Here is an 18,595-nt window from a genome sequence, read left to right as displayed (position 1 = left end):
ATGGCTGCTGTTGGTGTGTGAATGGGTAAGTGTGAAGCACATTGTAAAGCGCTTTGGGGGGTCTTCAGTGACTTGAGCCCATCCCAGCCATCTTCGGGAAGTGGGCAGGGGACACCCTGAACTGGTTGCCAGCCAGTCTCAGGGCACACAGAGACAGATAATTCGCTCGCTCATTCACAGCTAGGGACAATTTGGAGCGGCCAATTAACCATGTGGGATGAAACCGGAGTGCCCGGAGAAAATAATAATAATAATAATAATAATTTCCTTGTATTGTCATTCTGTGTAACAATGTACACAGAACGAAATGTCGATTGCATCTGACCCGATGCAGCCGCAGCCAAGAGAGGGCGCCGCCGACCACTTTTTAAGTCTTAGGAATGACTCGGCCGGGGCGCGAACCCGAACCTCCCAGTCTCAAAGCGGGCGCCTTACCATCTAGGCTACTGAGCTGGTGAACCCACGCAAGCACGGGGAGAACATGCAAACTCCACATAGGAGGTTCCATCAAATGACCTCAGAACTGTGCCGCACACACGCTAAGCACTGTCCCACCATGCTGCCCCCATTAAATTAAATTTCAACCTTATGTTATCATGGTAGCGTTAACATGCTAATTATATCAATAATCAAGTATCTTTGAGCAACAGTATAATGAGACCACATGTTAGCGGTACTATTATGGCTAATGCTTACAATTCAAACTCACCAGTTCAGTAGGTCATAATGCACACACAAACAGGTCCCCAACAGAAGAAATGGTCTCGTTCTAAAAGATGCGGAAAAACATTTTAGGAATAATAGTTGAGACAACTGCTACTACTGGAAAGTGATTGCATCATTGAAATCATGTGTTGTACGAGGGCGCATTCAATGACGAGTGGAAGTGTGGGAATATACACTATTAGGAACTTTTACCCTGGTTACATGTACAGTATGATTTTGCCGTTAGCAATAGCAACCATTTGGGAGAAAGATGTTGTGGATGTAATTATCCATCCATCCATTATCTGCACCGCTTATCCTCAATTGGGTCGCGGGGGTGCTGGAGCCCATCCCAGCTATCTCCGGGCAGTGGGCAGGGGACACCCTGAACTGATTGCCAGCCAGTCACAGGGCACACACAGGGACAGACAATTCGCTTGCTCATTCAAACCCAGGGACAATTTGGACGGGCCAATTCACCTGAAATGCATGTCTTTAGAATGTGGGAGGAAACCAGAGTGCCCGGAGGAAACCCACGCAAGCACAGGAAGAACATGCAAACTCCACACAGGAGGTTCGATTTCATGACCTCATAATTGTGCCGCACACGCGCTAATTATATTTAATCCGCTGGACTGCAATTAATCATAGGCCCCTTTTTGTATTAATTCTGATCGTTTTAGGCATCAGATACATCAATGCCTAAGTCAGAAAATCGGTAAATGTAATGTCAGAGAGTAACATTCAAAAATAAACGGGAACTCACACTTATGTAATCTTTTTATTTAGTCTTTGTTTCAGAGCAACAACATATAATAAATACTGATATATTCATACACCGGTTGAAATACACGTAATATTTTTCTAATTTGGAAGAAAGTGGAAGCTATGGCTCAGGTTCAAAGTGAACCCCACAAAGTGCAACAAACAGAGCAAGAAAAGGGGGAAAACAGAAAAAGGTAGGGTCCATTTTCCTCTTTTGTTGGTTGTCATCGCTTTTTTGTTGTTGTTCTTGGGCGATTTTTGTGTGTTGCGTTTACTGTTGTAAGGAAATCCTGAAACCTTCCGCAACGTCGACCTGAGCAGATGTTGTGCTCATCGGAGGAAAATTACTGTCATGTTTAAGGCAGAAGTCAAATGTGGCAGTCGGACCCCTCAAACTTCGGGGGCTCCGTCTTGACGGTCGGGCGTGTCCCCCAGTGAGGGCGGTGCTCTCTTCCTCCTCCTCCTCCTGATGGTCCTCCTGGCTCCTTCATCTTCATGCTGGTCCTCCTCTTCATCCTCGCCGTCGTCTTCCTGGGCGCTAACGGACGTCATTTTCTGACGCATTTCGGACGGAGTGGGAACCGGCAGGCTGATCTCTGCGTTCAAGGACTCAGGTCCTGGAAGGTGCATAAACCGAAATTTAGAGCATGAGGACAACGATTTTTAAAAATAAAGGCAAAATATTAAGGAAAAATACTAAAAGCAAAATCTGTTTCTGTGTATAATCTGCACCCGCGACGGGGGAGGCGGCGCTGTTGTCCTCTCCGCCCGAATGCAGGAAGACGTCGAGTGCCTCGTGGTCCGACATGTCCATCAGGTCCATTTGCTCCAGCATGTCCACATTCACCTCCATGGACGACATGCTGCCTATCGTCACTAAAAACAAAACAGAAGCGGCTGTCATGTCAGGTTAATAAGGCAGACTTCCAGCAGGTCATGGCACAGCATAGAATAGCTAGGGCTAAGAATAGGCTTAGGGCAGGGTTTGGAAACCAAAAATGTTAAAAGAGCCATGTTGGACCAAAAATAAGCAAATGTTTAGAACCGTAAAAATATAAAAGCTTTATATAAGTATTGCAAGGTAAGCAACACATACTGTATACATCTATTTTTATTGGAAAAAGCTAAGAATGTTTGTGTCATTTTTCATTTTCCAGAGGTGGAGTAGGGTTAGGGTCAGAGTTAGGGCAATGGTTAGGGTAGGATTACAGTTTGGGTAAGGATTAGGGTTGGGTCAAGATTGGGGTAGTGTAAGGTTAGGGTTTGGAACAAGGTTTGGGTCAGGGGTTGGGTAAGGTTAACATTTGGGCTAGGGTTTGGGGCAGGGTTGGAGTTGGAGTTGTGGTTCAGGATAGGCCTGGGCTAGGATTTGAATCAAGGTTTGAGTTAGGGTACGATCAGGGATAGGGTAATGGTTATGGATAGGGTTAGGGATACATTTAGAGACACAGGTTTCAGGTTAGGGTAGGAAAAGGGTAAGAAAAGGTTTAGGGCTAGGGTTTGGGAAGAGTTAGGGCTAGGGCTATGGGTAGGGACATGGTAGGGCTAAGAGGTTTTTGTTATTTGTAACCCTCACTAGGTTACAACCCCAACCCAGGCATAAGTGTAACACCGATTAAGATTAAGGATTCAAATGAACATCTAAACATGATGTGGGATTTGAAATCTTGATTTCAAAGTCGTTGAGGAGGAAAGATGGGGTGACAGAAGACGCCTTTTACTACCATACCTCAAGGAAGTCGGGAAGGCAGAGCAGGGTCGCGATGGATGGAGAGCACAAGGAATAAGAACAGAAAGAAAACCAGGATAGGGGGAAAAAGTGGGAGGATATTTGGTTTTTAATTTTTCATCTTTTGAGCATCCAGAAATCTAGACGCGAGTCATAATTGAGGTCACCTCTCCTCTCGGCGATCTGCAGGTAGCCGGTGCTCAGATACTGCTCCACATCATGCTGGAAAGCTTCTTCCAGGAGTTTGTGCCGCTCTTTTAGCTTGATCTGCCCTCCGCCACCACCACCGCTGGAGGATTCGGCCCCCGACAACTTGGGAACCTGTTCACTGTCCACCTCCACTGGAAAGACAAAGTTTGGGATGTTGAAGAACAGAGCTGCAACGATTAGTCGGCGTTGTCGAAAAAAAGTCGATAATAGAGATGGTCGACAATAGAATTCATTGTTGTCAGACACGTTTTTCCAACGCAGTGAGGCATCTGTACATGAATATAATCTCTGCGGAGAGTTTCTCATGCACAATATCGAGCACTAACATACAGAAATGGCGGCGTCAACATCCAGTACGTGTACCAACATTTCTATAGCATTTTGGGCAGGATACTGCGAATAAAAAGACTATTTGCAAAGCAGACCTCGCGTATCATGGCAGTAGCTTCGTGACGCACGAACATTTGAAAAGCACGTAGGACAGTTGAACGAAAAGGAGTCTGACTTGCCTCGGCAAGATTCAAGTCACTTTCAAGCCAAAACGGTTTTGATTACATACATTGCACATTATATAGGCATATATTTCGCTATTAAAGAGAGTTTGAGCTTTATGCCAATCTGTACCTGACAAACATACTTGAAATCCATGCAGCCTGAAGAACAAACGTCAATTGTTAAATCCATTTGATTATAAACTATTGGCAATCGTTAAGTTCCTTTAAAATAGAATTTGCAGTTGACCACAAAGTGTACACATTTGTTTTATTTACTGTTCTACTGCTGCTAATGAGCCTGTTCTCGCTTTAAGGGATACAAATGTGTACTTGATTTTCATTATTCATTTGGCTGTCCGTAAAAAATAGACCGAGCCATATCTATGAATTTATGCCTGTACTAAGCGAACACTGTGTTGAATTGGGTTGTTTGCATTTCTATTTCATTTTTGTTCAAATCTGCAGTATCAATAAAGGATCTTATTTGTACCCATTTTTCTTTTGTATATTATTATTTTCAACGTATTTAAATCAACGTAATGCTAATTATATATATATATATATATAGGATTATTTGACTAATCGTTTCAATAGCCGGACTTGTCGACTGTTGAAATAATCGTCAGTTGCAGCCCTAGTGGAGACAAGGCCGAGGTGACACCTGATTTGCCCCGGCGGGATGTTTGGGATGAAGACTTCCAGCCGTGATGTTTTGTGTGTGTTTTTGTCTATTTGTGTTTGTGTTGTTATTTTTTTGTGTGCGTGCGGGTCAAAGTGTCTCTTTGGATCTTGTCAGTTGCTAAAATTGCCGTCGTGATCTTTCCTGCGGGAAAATAAACTCGTGATTGCAAGCAGGGGGAGGATGTTTCTCGTTGAAAAGACAATCATTTTTATTTATATGGTATATAAAATGTATTACATATTCTTATGGCTTGATTTAAGAGGACATTTTAGTTCAGTTTTTGCTGTCAAATTGAAATATCTAGATTTAGTTCAAACTCATAACAGCTGCTTGTAAGCGTTAGTTCGAGTTACCGCTTATATTACAGTTAAAACCTAATCGTTGCTTTTATGTTTTAACTCAAGTTAAAGTATAATGTCAGTTAAAACTTCTATCTACCTATCTATTTATCTACCCTGGTCATATCCCTCAAGAGGGGTGACCGACAGCAAGACAAACACATACAAAAATAAAGAAAAATTTAAAAAAAAGGGGAAAAAGTAGCAAAAAAAACACACATTCATTTTTTTTGAACCATGGCCAACCCAAATGACCAAACACCCAAACAAGTTAAGCACCTTGGTCATGCAAGAAAGCGTCCATGTCACTCGGGTCAGGGTCACAAAACACACTCTTCTGTTCAACAGCAGGGCCCGACAGCTTTCACCGGTTTACCCCTGCTGCATCATACGGGTGCCCTGCCCATCCCTTAGAACGCGTCCAAACATCCCACTATCCTTTCACAACACCTCTCCACACATTCCTATCACTAACAGTTAAAAGTTAGCAGCGGTTTTTAAGATTTAATTCAATTTAACTCAAGTTAAAACTTAGTTAAGTCAAGTCCTGTTTATTTACTGTTGTTTTGTCTACATTTCTGCATCTATTTCTTTGTATATTATTAGAATTATTATAAATATTATTAATATCGGGCAGCACGGCGGCGCAGTGGTTAGCGCGGCGGCGCAGTGGTTAGCGCCTGTGCGGCACAGTTCTAAGGTCTTGGGAACCTCCTGTGTGGGTTCAAATCCAGCTACCGGACTCCCTGTGCGGAGTTTGTATGTTCTCCCCGTGCTTGCGTGGGTTTCCTCCGGGCACTCCGGTTTCCTCCCACATTCCAAACACATGCATTTCAGGTGAGTTGGCCGGTCCAAATTGTCCCTAGGTGTGAATGAGCGAGCGAGTTGTCTGTCCCTGTGTGCCTTGCGATTGGCTGGCAACCAGTTCAGGGTGTCCCCTGCCCACTGCCCGATGATTGCTGGGATGGGCTCCAGCACCCCCGCGACTATACTGAAGATAAGCGGTGCAGCTAATGAGATGAGATCAGATTATTAATATCATTATGGGTGTCCCCGTAAAAGTGTGATTTTAAAAAATGCTCTTTATTTAGTATTTTGATTTTTCTATTTTTTTTAATAGTTATTTTATTCTCTATTTTTTTCATTATTTTATTGTCCCTTTTTCATTACCTAGTTTTGCTTTTTATTGAACATTTTTTCTTCATGTTTATTTGATCAGGTATTCTAGAAGTACTAATATAATTATTTTTTTACATTATTATATACTGCTTTTTTTGAAAATTGGTATTTTAATCCCAGTATTCAGTGTCATATTTTCATCGCTTGATATTTTTAGCTTTTACATGTGTGATTTATTTTAAAAATTGCGACTCAAGATTTTTAATTAGTAATTTATACATTTATCGGTTATGTTTTAAAACACACATTTTTTTCTGTGTAAAATGATTATCCAATAATTTTTTTTCCTAGCTTGAATTCAGATTTTTTTTCCTTTTTCGTCACTTTTCAATACATCTATTTTGCTATATGTTGTTTTTTTCTGTATAATAATTGATTGAAAAAAATATTTTGCCTGCTGTGACCTACCATTTCTTTACGTTGAAACATCCTCAGCAGTTCGAAGTGCACTCGTTCCCTAATGCCTCTTCGCTCCATCCGATTGTTCCCGAGCACTCATCCGACATCTGCCAAGCACTATAAAGTAAAAGACCCTGCAGGCTAAATATGAGCGCGAGCTAAAAATAGAAAGCGGGGAATGGCGAGAAGACGCGGCGGGCGGTAAAGCTGAGGACGACGACAAGAAGGAGGAAGAAAGTACGAAGAGGGATTAAAAAGTGCCGTTTGGTGGCAGGTGCTTTTATCAAGCAGGCACCAAAATATGATAAGGAGCTCATCGGGATGAAGCCAGAAGGCTCCCAAGGACCCAACGGAGGTTCGGCACTCTGCCTTGCTTCAAGCGGGCGCAATGTTGAACTTGTGAACTTGTAGTAAACGCCGACGCTTGCCCGACGAGGTGTGGCGATAAGGCAGAGATGCGATTCACCGAAAAGATTCATCTTTGATTGAACCACAGAAACATGATTGCCGAGAGAGAAACAGCATCAAGATGATGCTGGATGAAAGGAGACGGTAGTTTTTGTTAGAGATGATCATTTCTGAAAATTAATTAATAATGATCCTAGCACAATTATAAACTCATTCTCGTCCACTAATGGGTGAGGCTGTCATCCTTTTCCCTACAAAAGGGCGCTAAACCTGGGCGAGTGGCCCACCTGTGAATCTTTGTCACATTTTGAAGGACCAATCCAAACATTGTACCCATATAATTGACCTAATCTTAACCACAGACTCTACTCACAATTCCCCCACCCCTCTAAAAGGCACCAACTTGGGGGGAGTGGCTGTAGAGTGCCCACCTGCACCTTATCCGTCTTCACACCTGGACTCAATTATTACCGTATTTGCACGACCATAAAGTGCACATAAGATTCTCAGATGTCCTCCAAATTGAGCGGCTCGCCCTATCGTGCAGTGCATCCTGTGTGTGATGTAAGCGGTGGGCGGAGCTGAGGACACGATGAGGCTGCCGTTCACACTGAAGAACTAAATGCTCAATTCCAATGTTTTTGTGAGGGAGTTCACAATTCAAACTAAATGGGACTTCTATTAGTCTCCATATCCGACGTCACCATATCCCGCTTGTTCGAGTGTCACACCTTACCAAAGTTTTGCTGTTAAACATACTCTTTTTTCTGCTTCTGCTTACTGGCCCCTCCCTTGAATCTTTACAAACATTCAACGAACTAAACCCAACCCTTCCATCCGCTTACCCAGCAGACCAAAGACGAGATCGTTCAAAACTTTAAAAACAAAAAAAATATCTCCAACGTGGTGCCCGAGGGCACTGGAGGTGCCCCCTAAGGACATGTTCCGAACAAAGCTCATCACTCCTGGGTCATTGTGATTTTCTAGTCAATTTTTTTTTTATTGGTTGACTCAGTCTATTTAACCTTGTTTTTAATATTTGACATGATAATAACATAGTAACAACATACTAATAACAAAAAAGCTGTTCTTTTAGAAATTTAAATAAATTCCAGTTCATTGTATTGATAATTATTTTTAAGCAATGGATTGAGAGGGTAAAAGAGAATCTATTCCTGTATTAAACAAATGTATTTATTCATCTTTGAATTGATTTATTTCACAGGAAATACAACAAACTAAATTCCAATTTATGGGTTTTATAAAGTGAATGAGCAAAATATGCGCAGTTTCTTTAGCTAGATGGTAAATGGTCTGCATTTATATAGCGCTTTTCAAGTCAATGACCTCCCAAAGCGCTTTACAATGTGCTTCACACTTACGCATTCACACACACACTCACACACCAATAGCGGCCATTCAGCCATGCAAGGCGCCGACCTCCTTATTGGGGGCATTAGGGATTCAGTGTCTTGCCTAAGGACACTTCGACATATAACACGGAGGAGCCGGGAATCGAAAGTGCGACCTCTTGATCCCAAGATGAGCGCTCTACCTCCTGGCTACCTTTTTAGCTTGCAATCTTCCTACCTGGCTAGCTGGGTGGATTTTACTCTTTTAGCTAGCTATCTGGTTCACTTTTAATTTTCTACCTTTGTAGTCAGCTATCTTCTTGCCTTTTTAGCTGTTGAGCAAACTATCTAGCTAGCTTTTTACATTTATTGCATTCTATCTAGCTAACATTCGACCCTTTCTTGCTAGTTATCAAGCTAAATTTTGGGCTCATTTTTAGCTAGCTATCAAACTTTGATTTTGGCTTTCTACACAGATTTTTAGACGGCTTTTTACACTTGTTTACTTTTTTGTTTTCTAATTTTGTTTATGGATGATGTTGACCCCAGGAAGCTGTCAGCCAGACATTCTGTTATTACCTACATTTCATGTTAACAATGTCTGTACAACCATTTGAGACTTCTTGTGATTTAGGGCTACACAAAATAACATGACTTGACTTGACGTTCAGCTAGATATCAAACTCACTTTTGAATTTTTAACTGTTTACCTTGCTAACTATCAAGATACCTTTTTAGCTATTTAGCAAGCCATCTAGCTAAGTTGCTATCTTGAAAATGCATATCAAACTGGGTGCCATTTGCTGTAATTAGTAACAAAATGTAGCTCAATGCTTAAAAAAGGTTGGGGACCGCTGATATTGATTCATTAATAAACAGTTGCAAATGCAGTTTTACTTGTGCTAATTATTGTTTAACGCATAACAAGTTTTTTTCTATCAACACTTTTTTCAAATAATCCCATGTTAACTCAGTTGCTTACTTGTATGGATCAGTTCATGTTGTTGAATAAGCTCTAGCTTTATAGCCATTTCCAGATAATTGTGTAAACAACATGATTATAACACAATAACAGAATGGACCATGACTTCCTCCGAGGAATCGGTTCTGGCATTTAGTTACTATGGCTACAGCTAGCAGATGGGACGTTTGTGTCCCCACACACAGGAAGTGACAGATTGAAATAATTTGTTGATCCTGTCGCCAGCATTCCAACACAAACGCATCGAGCGAGCATCAAGCACAATTATGTAATGTTTTGTAGTTATTTTAGGCCGGCAACACTTTGAAAAATGTATTAAAGTACGTGCACTCGAAACCACCCAAGATGTGCGGTCGAGGGAATATCGTAGATACGGAATTTTCGCTCGAGCGAACCGATGAATCGGATGGCTGAAAACGTCCAAGTGGGTCAAAGCTTTTTCAAAGGAAGTCCCAGCGTTGGTTTCCTTTCACGGTCGTCGTATCGCTAATTAGCTCGGCGCGGCGCCGGCGTACGTGACCCCGTGCTATATCAGGCGCCACATCACTAACTTTGTCGATTTATTCGGATGAAAACACAAGAGTGATCACTTTATAACAAGTTATAGAAATAGAGCTAAATTTTCTGGTTTGTTTATAACATCGTTAGCACACATCTGGAACATCTGGGACAAACCATAACTGGAGCAAAGTTAACAACGAGCTAATTAGAGTCTCGTTAAAAGGAGGTCAAGTTCCATTTCACCAGCCTTTTTAAAAGAAAATTGAGTTCGAATCGAGAACGACAAGTTGGCATCCAAGATTGTCCTTCGGAAATTTCGACAAGTTTGTTTATTTATTCAATGCCATCAAAAGTTGGAAAGATATAATGTAATAGATTATTTAAAACATGACACATTTACGGCTGAAATTAAATCTGAGTTGGTCCTTATGGTATGTACTCCTTGGCTACAGGGGGCAGTATAATCCTTACATATGGGTGTGACTGAGTGAGATGAGCTGGTATTGGAAGCCATTAAAGGGCCATCTATTAGGGATGGAAGAGTACTGATACAGAGTATTGGTGCTGATACCAGCCTTCTTTACGTGAGTGATATCTGCACTGTTGCCTTCCGGTGGCAAATTAAAAATGAGGAGCTTGGAATTCAGGGAATGGAATTAAAGATGTAGAGTACCGATACCAGGTATTGGTGCCGATAACAGCCTTTTCATAGGTAACGGGATTGGCTCTCTTCATAAGTGATATCCTATTTTCTGATGGCCATTTAGGAAATAAAAACTCAAGTTAAAGGTATGATATTAGGGATATACAGGTACCAATATCAGGTATCAGTGTCAATACCAGCCTTGTTTTGGTACTCTCTTTGTGAGTGACATCAGCACTGCTGCTTTCTGGCGGACATTTAAAAATGAGGAACATGATATTAAATAAATAGTATTAGAGATAGACAAGTACTGATACCATGTATCTTGCCAATAACAGCCTTTCTTCAAATGAATCGGTACTCTCTTTGTGAGAGACATCAGCATAGGTACCTTATTTGGGCTATTTAAAAGTAACAGAATTTAAAGAATTGCATTAGATATGGAGGAGTACTGATATCATGTATTAGTGCTAATAACCAGCCTTTTCCCAAGGTATCAGTACAGTTTTTGTGAGTGATATCAGCACTATTGCCTTCTTATGGCCATTTTAAAATAAGGAACCTTGAACTAGAGGAATTTTATTAAAAGAAGGATAAGTACCCATACCCGAAATCAGTGACGATACAAACCTTTAATAGGTATCGGTAGTCTTTTTGTAAACAATATGAAAATTGCTGCTATCTGGTGGCCATTTAAATATGACATTTCTATTAAATAATTTGAAGGTTTAGAAAAAAATGTTACCTTTCAAAATATAAGTTATTTTTTTCGTACTTCTAATTATTTACGTGTGCAGATTTGATATGGACGTCTGGGGAAAATGATGGCATCAGTACTGGTATCGTTCTAAAAAATTGTATTAAAAATCCTTGAATATCGACATTTAAATGTTTTTTTTTAGCCCCACTTCTTGCTTGACAGTTATTATCACACTTTCTATTTTTCCCCACAATAAATGTTTACACCCAATCTAGAAACAAATCAAATAAACATCGCTTACGAGAGTTCCTTTGGCTGCCGTCGCCCCCCGCAGGTGTGGTGGACATCCTGGTTTGTACTTTTTTTCCCCCTGGAGACACGACGCTCCCTCACCTCGGAGAAGATGCTACAGCCTCCAGTCTCGCATCCTCACGCTGGCTCCGGCACTAGCTAGGAGCATCTTCTCGATTTTCACGTCCGGGGGGGAGATGCCGCCTGTGTGAAGGAGAAGGATGAGAGGATGATGATGAGGAAAGGATGAGAGAATGAGAGGGAATAAAACTAAGAGGGAGGGAGGAGGAGGAGGTGAAGAACGTCGTGGTGCGTTCGGAAGACGATGAGAAAAATCCGAGCGCTCAGCGTGATGCTGAGGAGAGCGTCACGCAGGCGTCCTTCATGTTAAGCCCCGCCCACTCTTCCCTCGCCACTGCCTCCCTCTGAGTCGTTTGTTTATCTAAAGGAAAAATTGATCCGAGGAGGCAGCAAAGACAAAACTCCCAATGACGGATATGGACGTCAAAAATTCATTACAAGTAGTGGTAGGTGTTTAGGGATTTCATGCAAGGACGGGGAACTACATTATTTTTCTACAGTATTTGAACACCCTGCTATTTTGCTATTTCTGCCACTTAAAAATCATGGAGGGGTCTGGAATTTTAAACGTAGGTTCATCTCCACTGTGAGAGAAAAAAGAAGAAAATCCAGAAATCACAATGCATGCTTTTTTAAGGATTTATTTGTGTGATACAGCTGCAAATAAGTATCATCTAGAATTCTGACCCTGAAAGACCTGTTAGTCCGCCTATTGGAAGTCCACCTGCACTTCATGTATCATCATGAATCAGAATCACCTATTTGAGGTTTTTAGCTGCATAAAGACACCTGTCCACCCCATACAATCAGTAAGACTTTCACTTGTAACATGGCGAAGACCAAAGAGCTGTTCAAAGACACTAGCGACAAATTTGACCCCACTGATAAGCGGTGCAGATAATGGATGGATGGATTGATAACTCTATCTTACTTAGATATCCACTTGGGTCGTAGGGGCACCATTTCCCGTGGTGTGTCTTGGGCAAGCGCAGCCTGGTTGTGCCCCACCCAGTCTCGAACTAGGACCCTTTGCATGTTGGGTGAACGTGCTAACCATTTATTTGATCATTTTGTATTTATCTATAACAATTATTTTTCAGGGAATAAATATTTAAATGTTTTTTACAATGACAAAATAATTAGATTTTTATGTAGTTTATTTTCCAGTAAAAACAAACAATTTAAATTGTTTATTAATATGCTTTGTTTTTCCAGTAATAAGCAGAGAGAAGATAATAATGCTCATTATGATATCTTAAAAAAAAAATAATTATTAGGTGATGAATTATTTTTTCATTCATTCATTATCTGCACCGCTTATCCTCAGTAGGGTCACGGGGGTGCTGGAGCCCATACCAGCTATCTTCGGGCAGTGGGGAGGGGACACCCTGAACTGGTTACCAGCCAGTCCCAGGGCACACAGAGACAGATAACTCACTCGCTAATTCATACCTAGTGATAATTTGGACCGACCAATTAACCTGACATGCATGTTTTTGGAATGTGGGAGGAAACCGGAGTGCCTGGAGGAAACCCACGCAAGCACAGGGAGAACATGCAAACTCCGCACAAGAAGGTTTGATCTCATGACCTCAGAACTGTGACGCACACGCGCTAACCACTGCACCGCCGTGCTGCCCAGGTGATGAATTAGTTCTTATAAAAATAATATTGAAATGCTTCTGGTATTTTTCATTGTTAAAAGGAAAAATATTCTAATGTTGGTGGTGGTGGGTGCTTTTTAAAACATATATTTTTTTTTATGTATTATATTTTTCCGACTTATATTACAGGAGAAATTAAAGATATGTTTAAAATCACCAAAACTCACCTATCGGCAGGGGCAAGTTAATAACGCTCATTTCAGTAGTATTTAACATGAATAATTTCTTCATAATAATTATTTAATTATATATTTCTTTCTAGGATAAAACATATTGTTTTAATAAAATTGTCATCAAGATAAAAACCCGAATTAAAATCCTTAGCCAAGACTTATTTTTTCAGTATATGTTTTAATATAATTTGGAATTTTCATTTTATTCAAATAAGTAATCTATTTCAATACTCAATCAAATGAAATCAGATTAATTTTCTATAGGAATGCATGAATGAATGAATGAATGAATAAATAAATAAACGAATGATGGTAGTTTGGTTTATTGAATGTATATTATTGTATCGTTGCCCTGTAACTGGCTGGCAACAAGTTGAGGGTGTCCCCTGCGGACTGCCCGAAGATAACTGAGATGGATGAATGGATTGATATTGTATCGCTCGGCTGTTTTTTGTGTGCAAATAGTTTTTGTTCACTTTTGTCAAAAAGAAAAATATCATTTTATATTCCCCGGTTTCCCTCGCACGGTTTTCTTTTTCAATTCCACGCTGACTTGAACTTGTTGCCTAGCAACGAGCTGACTGCAACCGACCCCATAACGTCTCCTTTCGGCAAACACACCGCACTACACTTGATCCACCTATGCTACTTTTTATATTTTTCCAAACTTATTTCCCAGTTTTTTCCGTTTTTTAATGGAATTGTATTTATTTGTCTTGTGTCGTCTCGAACTACTTCAATTTTGTTCGAAAATAAATAGATCACCAGGATATAATTGGCTCGCTTCTGCTCTCTAGTGGCAAAACGTTGCAACTCCAGTTATTTTTGAAAGCAGGAATTGATTTTAGGTGAATACATATATAATATTAAATATAATTTCATTTAATTAAAAAAAAAATATGAATAAAAAAAAAACTGTGAACATCTTTACACATGTATGAAAGCAAAATAGCACAAGTTGCATTTTCTACACGAAGCGTCTTCTAAAAATAGTACTAATTTGTCATTCCTCATGTATGAAATAAAATATTAAGCACCGCTCAGGAGGATTTTGCATAAAGGGATAAACAAGAACAAAACGGTAGAAAGCTGGCCTAATATTCACCCGGACCTGGACTGCTCCTATTGGGGATTTTTTTTGTAATTAAAATTAAACTCCATTGCTGTCCTATTGTCCTTTTTCTCATTTCAATTGTTACTTTTCCAATGTTTTTTTAATTTGCCTATTTGAATAAAATAAGGAAAATATTAAAATGAGCACAATCCTCACATCATTTTTAAAACTGGCAGATACTTTTGCTCATTTCATTTTTGTTTATATTTTTATATTTGTATCGAAACTATTTTCAGGTATAATTTTGATGTTTATTGATATTTTAAGTAATAATTGTCCTATTTTTACACTTCCTTTTTCTAGTAAAATGTAATAAGATTGTTTGTCTTTATTTAATTTTATATAAGTATATTTCTAAAACTATATCTGGGGCAGCGCGGCAGTGCGTGTGCGGCACAGATCTGAGGTCATGAGATCGAACATTCCTGTGTGGAGTTTGCATGTTCTCCCCGTGCTTACGTGCGTTTCCTCCGGGCACTCCGGTTTCCCTCCCACTTTTCCAAAACATGCATGTCAGGTTTATTGGCTGCTACAAATTGTCCCTAGGTGTGAATGAGGGGGTGAATAGTTGTCTGTCTCTGTGTGCCCTGCGACTGGCTGGCAACCAGTTGAGGGTATATCCCCTGCTCATTGCCCGAAGATAGCTCCAGCACCCCCGCAACCCTACTGAGGATAAGCGGTGCAGATAATGGATGGATAATTTGTAAAATAATAAAGAAAATATTAATACTTTATATATTATATATATATATATATATATATATATATTCATTTTAGAAAAAAAACAACTTTCTTACTTTGTTATTCAAAAACATTTTTCTTCTAACATTCTTCTACATTTCTAACATATATATTTTAAAATGTATTTTGACTATTTACATATAACTTATTCTTTTGAGAAAAAAAATACTTATTTCCTTTTATAGTCTATTTTTAAATAATCCATATCCATTAAATATTCCATAAAAAGATAAACCAGCGGAAAATTCATACATTATTTGCCCTAATATGTATTTGTGTTGTTATGGGTCTACAACGATTTAAAGCCATTTAAGTCTCGGTTCATTTCGATTTTTCAGATATTTTTTAATTTTTCCAGACTTTTTATTGGCCATGTTCAAATGTGACTCGGCCTGATCTCTACCCAAGATGGCAATTGCCTGAGCGCCCGAACAGTCTCCTATAAATTAAGCTTCCAAGAAAGCCACCACACAACCATTGATCTTGTCCAACATCACAAGTTGCCATCTGCTCTTCTCTCAAACACATCGGCAAAATATTACGAAAAATACCTCTTTGTATCCAGATTATTTCCAAAGGTAAGTGTACACATGTACAAAAAACTGATTCTTTCTGTGATAAATACACATCTGTGTGCAAAATGTTTTCCCAAGAGAGGGAATAAAAGGCTTAAAATGAAACGTTTATTGTGCTTGGGGGCTTTTCCCAAAATAGCAGCTCGTAAAAAAAATCTTGGGGGCTCATTTGGTCTGTTATAAGGTGAAACAGGCTGACAACAACACTGTGTTGCTATCTTAAAGGGTTAACAGTTAGCAGTCAAACATGGTAGACAAAATACATCACAGTTCTCCGATTACCAGAGAATTAAAAGGCTTTTAGCATGTATTTGATTAGGCTGGTAGAAGTTGTCTTCCCTTTCCTCGTTGGAATCTGACAGTACAGATGCTAAATCTAACACTAGTCAATCTACTATAGCTACGCATGTGACACAGGAAGACAGAACTTCAAGAAGATGGCTGATCCCACCCAAAGACTGTTCAGTTTTTAAAAGGTATTCATCTCCACCAGAATCCTTAAATGTACCCAAAATTATGACTCTTCTAGTTTATTTTCAGTAATAATTGGTAAGAGCATGAGAAACTAGACTTGCATTTCATGGACTGCCCTTTTGGTAGGTTCTTACTGGGTTCTAAATCATGCCACTGTAAGTCTGAGTCTCAGTCTGGGAGACATGGCTAGGCTGGACTTTGACTCTTAAAGAACAAAAAAAAATAATAATAATAAAAAAAGGCCCTGCAATGGGTCCTTACTGGGTTCCAAATCATCCACTGGAGCTCTCAGTCTCAGAATGGAGAACATGGATAGGCTGGACTTTTAGGACAAGATAGCACAAACGGTTCGGTGGTAAGACATAACTGGGTTCTACCTAATTCCACTGGAGGTCTGAGTCTTAGTCTGGGAGGCATAAACAGTCTGGAATGTGATTCTTGAGGACAAACTAGCGTGAAAGGCTCTGACATAAGTCCTCACAGAGTTTCAAATAATTCCAATGGGGGTCTCAGTCTGAGTTTGGAAGACACGGACAGGCTGGAATGTGACTCTTGAAGACTAGTTAGCAGAAAGGTCCCGTTGGTAGGGCCCTACCGGATTCTAAATCAATCCTCTGAACCTTACAGCACAAATAAAGGACTGACATGACAAGTTATGCTGTCCACAACGGCTTATGAAGAACCATGTCCACCATCTCCAATATGGTTTTCCCACCAAAGTCTGCTATTGAGAAACAGATTTGGTTTGGGTTTTCTTCTGCAACAAATTGAGCAGTGCAGTGGAAGATCAAAAGCAGACTGGTAATGGACAAGCATGTCAATCCACAGTTCTCTGGTTCTTAGACACCCAAATGCCCTTTGCCAGGTCCTTAGTCTTTTCAGATAGCTTCCACTCGGCCCGGTAGCGAGAGTCTTTCCCTTCCTCGCTGGCATCCACCAACTCAATCCACAAGATGGTGTCTTTCTCTGACAGAACAGATGCCAAATCTGACGTGGTACATGGCAACCTTGGTGAGGACCGGGAAATCCCTCTGAAGGGAGCACTTTTTGCACCCTTGCTCCGGACGTCTTCTTTCTGGCGCGTCACGTTACTGGCGTGTGACGCCGATGACCTTTGAGGGCTTTCATTGGCTGAAGGTCCGTCACCTTCCGAGCGGGTCTCTAAATTATTCCCTGTCCTGTTTAGCGAAATACAAGGAGGCCAGCGGAAAGCCAGGCACTGGGACATGGCAAGCCACAAGTCCTGAGGCCTGAGGGTTCCCGATCTCGGAGGTTGGGAGCCAACCAAGACTCTATCTGGCTTCTGCAGTTCCCTTGCAAATTCATCTTCTTCTTCTGTGTTGTCATCACTGGACAGAAGTTGCGGGTCCTCCTCCAGGCTGAAGGAGGTACTAAACCCTCGACTTCTCTTCATCCCCCGTCCTGGCACCGCCACATCAGAATCCGAGGACGAGGGTTCCTCTGACCAACCATCTTCATGTTGCGAGATCCCAGCCCCGGGGCTTCTTCTCATGCCGCCCGCCTTTCACTTTACGACGGATGGAAGCGAAGAATCGCCGACAAAGCCATGAAAACAAATCAGAGATCAACAACGGCCGAGACCGCTCTGCTAGGGTGGTACTTTCTGACATAATCTGCGCTTCCAGTGAGCGGGCAGCGATGACAGCGTGATGTCGTGCGGTCACACACAAAAACAAACACACACACACAATCCAAAAGGCACGCATGTGTTAACGCTATGCTAGAGTGGAGCGATGCCCGCAAGGGGGGTGATGATGTCACATGGCATGATGTCACACGTGCCCGCTGAGCAGGAGCCGCAATGAAAATAGTCGGGTGAATTTAATCGACCTACATGGGCAAGAGACGGGAAACGAGGGCTTCGCTAGATCCTGTCTATTTTGTGTCCTTCACGTAAAGGAGCAAAGTAATGTTTTGTCTACCAGATATAAGCAATGTTTTGTCTTTAGCTGGCATGGGAATCAAATTGGTTTTCTTTTGCATCTCGTCTTTTTTAGCACATCCATAATACTTCGGTTATGTTTTGACTCTTAAGCACAGGTAACCAAAAGCTTTTTCTCTGTCTTTTTTAAAACCACGGTATACACTCACGTATGCGCCTACATCACTTATAAGCTGACCCCCTTGAATTGCTTTGAAGTAGCCACAAACGAAAAGAAACACGTATCGAAAATCTGAATGAAATTTGTTCTTAAATGATGATAATTATTTAAATGTGTAGATAACAAAGACTGATTTAACGGTATTGGTTGGTTGGATCCCTTAACCACTAGGGTTGTAGGGGCACCATTTTCTGTGGTGAGTCTTGAGCAAGTACAGCCTGATGGGGCCCATCTCTCTCCAGGCCAACATGTGTTTCCACCAGGTCTCGAAC

At 40.8% G+C, this 18,595-nt stretch overlaps 2 protein-coding genes across 3 annotated transcripts; both read right to left on the bottom strand.

The window, feature by feature from the left end:
- Positions 1 to 1,467: 1,467 nt before the first annotated feature.
- On the bottom strand, positions 1,468 to 11,746 carry dtnbp1b (dystrobrevin binding protein 1b). Of its 2 annotated transcripts, none has more exons than XM_088327788.1 (4): positions 11,389 to 11,746; positions 3,367 to 3,540; positions 2,203 to 2,346; positions 1,468 to 2,087 (listed from the first exon to the last, which is right to left on the bottom strand). In XM_088327788.1, exons 1-4 carry the CDS (start codon positions 11,432 to 11,434, stop codon positions 1,861 to 1,863), a joined length of 591 nt encoding a protein of 196 aa, XP_088183914.1. In that variant the 5' UTR covers positions 11,435 to 11,746; the 3' UTR covers positions 1,468 to 1,860. The 2 variants fall into 2 exon arrangements, with proteins under 2 accessions (XP_088183914.1, XP_088183915.1); XM_088327789.1 differs by having other exon boundaries at positions 2,203 to 2,337; positions 11,389 to 11,744.
- Positions 11,747 to 15,394: 3,648 nt separating this feature from the next.
- LOC148370917 (uncharacterized) lies at positions 15,395 to 17,974 on the bottom strand. Its single transcript, XM_088327787.1, has one exon. It carries the CDS (start codon positions 17,711 to 17,713, stop codon positions 17,018 to 17,020), a length of 696 nt encoding a protein of 231 aa, XP_088183913.1. The 5' UTR covers positions 17,714 to 17,974; the 3' UTR covers positions 15,395 to 17,017.
- Positions 17,975 to 18,595: the final 621 nt, after the last annotated feature.

The sequence above is a fragment of the Urocampus carinirostris genome, chromosome 2 (genome assembly GCF_059441175.1).
Source record: "Urocampus carinirostris isolate Australia breed hairy pipefish chromosome 2, RoL_Ucar_1.0, whole genome shotgun sequence".
In the NCBI taxonomy this organism is placed as follows: Eukaryota; Metazoa; Chordata; class Actinopteri; order Syngnathiformes; family Syngnathidae; genus Urocampus; species Urocampus carinirostris.
Note: the sequence above shows the minus strand (reverse complement) of the source record. Positions and strands in the feature narration are given on the sequence as shown.